The sequence below is a fragment of the Nannobrachium achirus genome (assembly GCF_963921795.1).
Source record: "Nannobrachium achirus genome assembly, chromosome: 15".
Taxonomy (NCBI): Eukaryota; Metazoa; Chordata; class Actinopteri; order Myctophiformes; family Myctophidae; genus Nannobrachium; species Nannobrachium achirus.
The window spans coordinates 21,722,723-21,728,233 of record NC_137822.1 but is presented as its reverse complement, the minus strand read 5'-3'; the positions used below and the strand labels follow the sequence as shown (position 1 = coordinate 21,728,233).

The 5,511-nt window shown below is 45.4% G+C and overlaps 1 protein-coding gene across 1 annotated transcript; it reads right to left on the bottom strand.

Annotated features, from left to right (window-relative positions):
* Nucleotides 1-880: 880 nt before the first annotated feature.
* On the bottom strand, nucleotides 881-3,196 carry LOC308299695 (cullin-1-like; the record flags this gene model as incomplete). The annotated part of the gene is made up of 1 exon (XM_080743485.1): nucleotides 881-3,196. The coding sequence occupies one exon, from the start codon at nucleotides 3,194-3,196 to the stop codon at nucleotides 881-883; it is 2,316 nt and encodes a 771-aa protein (XP_080599611.1).
* Nucleotides 3,197-5,511: the final 2,315 nt, after the last annotated feature.

The following is a 5,511-nucleotide window of genomic DNA, read 5'->3' as shown; positions in this document are numbered from 1 at the left end:
TCAGTGGATGTTTTGTTTAACCTTTTCTGTACCCCAAAAGTCCATTGAGTTCAATGGACCTTTTCTGTCCCTTTTCTGATTGGACAATATAATGTCCCACCCCAGACCGATTGGTCATGCTTCACTTAACATCACAATATCTAATATAAATAGTAAGACCCAGCTCACGTCAGTACAACCACACTTGCAATTTCCCAGAATTGCACTTTCCTAGTTAATGCACCTTTCTAGTTACTTGTCTGACTTTATTCCATCTTCTGTCTTCCATTGTCCCATGTGTTCAATTTTGCTAAGAGATACGTTATATATATATATATATATAGTTTAATATTATATAAATGTATTGAATTCATTTTCTCCATTCACTTCAATTAAAAATTAAACTTTTCCCAAATGGCTGAAATTGATCTTCAGCAATGCGATGACACAGTCTTCCATGTTGCCCATGCTCATCTTCCCCTGCCTCAACTCCTTCATCCACCAGAGGATTCCTGAGAAGCTGCGTATCTCAGGCAGTCTGACGGTCATCCTGGTTGACCGCCGTGTTGGTGAAGGTAAAGATGGCACCATTACCCTTATTCTGTCTCAAATCACAAGGCAATCTACTGCATAATGCAACATGCCTGCTCTTCAAATGCGCCATCATTACATTGAGGCCCTAATCCCAAACCAAGAAAAGTCCATCGTACAGTTATTGCAGGTAGGCCTAATCCTTTTCTTAATGGCATGTTTGTTCTACCTCGCTGTCATTATTGCGCAAAATGAGCATACATAACTCTGCAGTTTGTAAAGGAAGGGAAATAGTTCACTCCTCCTTAGTGATTATTATGTTTTAATTTGATTAAAATCGATAATCAAATTGTAGGGGTAGGGCTGATGTTTAGGCTATGTAGCTGTATTTGTCTTTCTCTCCATCCACTCGCTCCAGGTATTCCCTCTCAATCAGGATGTCGATGCATTTCTTGATAACAGGGACTCTTGGTTTGAAATGGGAGGACAGCTGGTTCAGGACTTCAGCCAGAAGCTGCTGATGTTTCAGCCTCTTCCTCATCTTCATGATCCTTACGATAGCAGCCTGTATGAGAATCCTGCGGTCCTCCTCTATGTTTTTGTGTGTTGTCTCCTGTTCCTGTTTCTGTTCCGTCTTCATGGGGACATTGATGTTCACCCGCAATTTCCTATTCTTGTATCCTAGGAAGAGTTTGATGAGGGTATCTGGTTTAAAGTCCACTTCATCTAGGTTAGCGTTCCTATCCTCCAGAACCAGCAGCTTGGATTTCAACAATATCTGCAACACATTTGCAAGAATGTCTGTTTTGATCTGTGTGCTGTCAGTGAGCTGCTGGACAGTGTACATGTCCTCTGTGTTGTACTGGAGCAGGACCGCCATCTGGAATGCAGAGGCCTGCAGAGTGTACCTGTTCTTAAAGCAGTTGGTAACCAACTCTCCTTTAGACAAGAGGTAGAGCCAGGTGAGTTTACGGCCAATGTGTCTGCTGGTGTAGAACGCTGTGAACTGCTGGTAGCTCTGCTCCAACTCGGAGGGCAGGGTGAGGGTACAGGACTGATGGAAGGGCCAGGATGCAGAGCTCAGAACCTGGATACTGAAGTCCAAGTCCAGTGGCTCCGAGTTGGAAAGGTGTTTCTTGAACTGTTCACTGAGGTCTTTGCTGACTCCTATATCTTGGAACATCCTCTGCAGTTTGGACGTGTACTCAAACCCACAAGCTTGCTTTAGTTTGGAGATCATGCTAGCCTCAGCGTCGTCGCTAGCACTGTTCTGGTGGACCAGGCGCTTAGCTAGCATCAAAGCATAAAACCTCTGGAACACATCCTTGTCCTCGATGTACTTAAAAACCACCATCACTTGGTTGAGTGTGTCCTCCAGTTCTGCCTCCTCTGGGTTCTTGGAACTCTTCTTAAGCAGCGAGTCACAGTATCTTGCCAGTAGTTCCGGAGACTTGCTGGAGGACTGAGCCATCTTGGTGACTGCATTGTTGTTAATGAAAGGACCACAAGCCTTGTCGAGGGCAGCCACAAAGCCAGCGTCATTGTTGAAGGCAGATATGACCAGAGCGTTGTACTTCTTATGAACGTCCAACGTGGTCTGGACATAAACCTTAGGGTCGTTGAGAGCAGCTTCTCCACACTTCTCAATGGCAGCCAGGCCCTGGTTGTGGATGTGAGTCTCCAGTAGTCTCTTCAGCTCTCCTAGGTCGTCTGTAATGCGTGACACCAGGTTGTACATCCTGCCCAGGTCTTCATTCTTGTCAGCATCCAGAAGGTTCTGGAACTCGCTCTGGAAGATCTCCAGATGTTTCTCTATGAGCACCTGTTCACACTTCCTGGCCAGTCCATCCTGAGTGGACTCATGGAGGTATACCTGAACACGACGCTGTTCCTCTAGCAGACGAGCCTCAGTCTTCTTCATGAAGTCTGTGACAGGGTTCTGTAGTAGGAACTCTGTGCTCTCTCGTGTGTAGAAGCGCTCTGTGTCGGAGAGGAACTGACACTCAAAATACTCCTTGTACACAGACAGCTTGGGGCCTTTGGCAAAGGCGTTTTCTTCGTTCAGACCCAGCTCAACATAAGACTGAACCACGTCGCTGATGAGTCTAGTGCTAATGGTCTCTCCATTCCTCTCCCTCTCTATCAGCTTCAGCACTTCATTTGTTACCTGCTTGTTGAGGGGTCTGAATAAACACTCCCTCCATGTCACCAGCGCCAGCGAGTAGATCTCGTAGATGCCCTCGCTTCCCTTGTCACACTCCCGTCTGACCCAATTGCGGTTGAGGTAGGCACAGATCCCATTGAGCACTTTACTGGAGAAACGGTAGTCCTCCCACTGTTGTGTGTAGAACTTCAAGACACACTCATCCATCAGGTCCTCTCCATCTGTAAGCAGGCTGGTTAAATAGTTCTTGAGGAACTCTTCGAGTCTCTTGTAGAGATCTAGGCCTACAAACGGGGTTTCGCCTGAAACGGTGGTCTTCTTGGAAGGCTCAGCGGCGGGTACAGGGCCCCTGCCTTGGCTCGACTGGTGCACACTGTTACAGTAGTTAAATACATGAGTGTAGAGTTCCATGTAGCGAGCATTGGCCATGCTCTGCCGCGTGTACACCTGCTGAATCCCGGCCCGCAGGCCATCCCAGATCTGGTCCAGCCCGTTCTGTTTCTGGATCAGGTTAGATGACATTCTGTCACCCTTCTTCGTCTCCCTACAATGATTTTAATCGATTGGTTGTTGTAGCCTTAATTACTTGCGCAAGCAGAGCGCGCGAGTACTGCGATCGGCTGGGTATGAATGTCGGTTTCCTCTCTTGTTCAAGGTACTAGAGGTCTGCACCCGCTTCTCCCGTTTTATAGTAAGTCAAAGTGTCATGTGAAGCTAATCAATTCACCAATCCTCAAGCTTATCGGACATAAAGGGGGCATATGTCCGATAAGGGGCATATTTTGCCTCCATCTCCCCTGCCCATCTGGCTTATATACTGTATGCCTCAATATTATGACATCACCATTTACGTTTATATCAGGTCGCATTGATGGTGACGTCACAAAGAATGCTGGTCCCTCTTTGGCTTTTATGGTGATGATGACGTCATCACATGAGACATGCGACCATGCCCTAAAGGACGAGGTCGCACCAATTCTTCGCCATCTGGCCAGTGATGTATATCGGACCCGTTACCCATACTGTATATGGAGACCCCTGCATGATAGTCAACAATGTTATGTCAAAACATGCCCATATATGGGCATTACCAAATATGGGCATTTCCAGACAAGTATTGATGACATTGGGACAGGGATCTCCATATATGGGCATAAAACGTATGTTAATTAGTAAAGCCAAGCAGGGCCTTGGCGAGTTAGGGCCTGGGTTTGATGCCTGGGGAGCTCCATAAATGGGCATAAGGGGGTACCCTAACAGGGCATCATCTGGGAATGCCCATACATTATATGGACATTTTATTTATTTTATCCTTTATTAATATATAATATAAATTAATGTTTTCGGGGAAGGTAGGGTGTAAATCAGAGTAAAGCAGGCTCATGGGCCGGTTAGGGTATGGGATTGATGAGATCTGAAATCTCCATATATGGGCATAAAAGGGATTTTGTTTCTGGGAATGCCCATATATGGACTTTTTTATTTTATTTTATCCTTTATTAATAATAATATGTATCCATATACATACAATATATTTTATGCCCATACATGGAGATCCCTATCTGAACCAGCCACACAGGTATGGGTCTTGGTGTGATATATATCGATGGGATCTTCATGCGCATAAAAGGGATTCTGGGGAATACCCATATATGGACTTTTACATAGGTGATGTCACCTGTGATATCACCTGTGATGTCACAGTGACAAGGGAAACAACCCATAGACTCTACAAATGTGTACACACACACACACACACACACACACACACACACACACACACACACAGACAGACAGACAGACAGACAGACAGACAGACAGACAGACAGACAGACGGAGGGAGACAAGCTGTGACATTTCTTATGGTAAACTGCGACCTTGGGTCGCAATAAACTGTTGGATAAACACACATAATCGTATTTATAATAACTAGAAGCTGGCGGCCCAGCGTCTAGTCGGCGACCTGGCCAACTCGGAACAATGTAAATAGGGAATGAATGCTCCACCCTTTATGCCCATATATAGAGATATCTGTATCTGTCTGTCTGTCGGCGTCCATTTTATGTCCATATATGGAGATCACTGCAGTTATAGTCCTGGGTCCATTTTATGCCCATATATGCCCATATATGGAGATATCTGTCTATCTGCGTCCATTTTATGCCCATATATGGAGATCTCTGTATCTGTCTGTCTGTGTCCCTTTTATGCCCCTATATGGAGATCTTTGTGATTCTGCGTCCATTGAATGCCCATATATGCCATATATGGAGATATCTGTTTATCTGCGTCCATTTTATGCCCATATATGAGATCTCTGTCGCTTTTTCAAACAGATGGTCAAAACGGGTCCTATGACAACAGGTATAATGGGGTTTGCATTAAAGGGGGAACCGGCACTGTGTCTGCAACACAGTCGGAGGCACAGACAGATACAGAGATCTCCATAATGGGAATAAAGGGACACAGACAAACAGATGGAGGAGGAGACAAACTTAATGCAAACCCCATTATACCTGTTGTCATAGGACCCGTTTTGACCATCTGTTTGCTGTGTCCATTTATGCCCATATATGGAGATATCTGTATCTGTCTGTCTGCGTCCACTTTATGCCCATATATGGAGATATTTGACCATCTGTTTGCCTGTGTCCATTTATGCCCATATGGAGATATCTGTATCTGTCTGTCTGCATCCATTTTATGCTCATATATGGAGATCTATGCAGACACAGTGCCAGTTCCGGAAAATCCTGATGTCAGACATCAGAATCCGAACCGTTCGTGCTGGTTCAAGAAAATCGTGTATCAGGTCGGGTCGAGGCCGAGCACTGCAC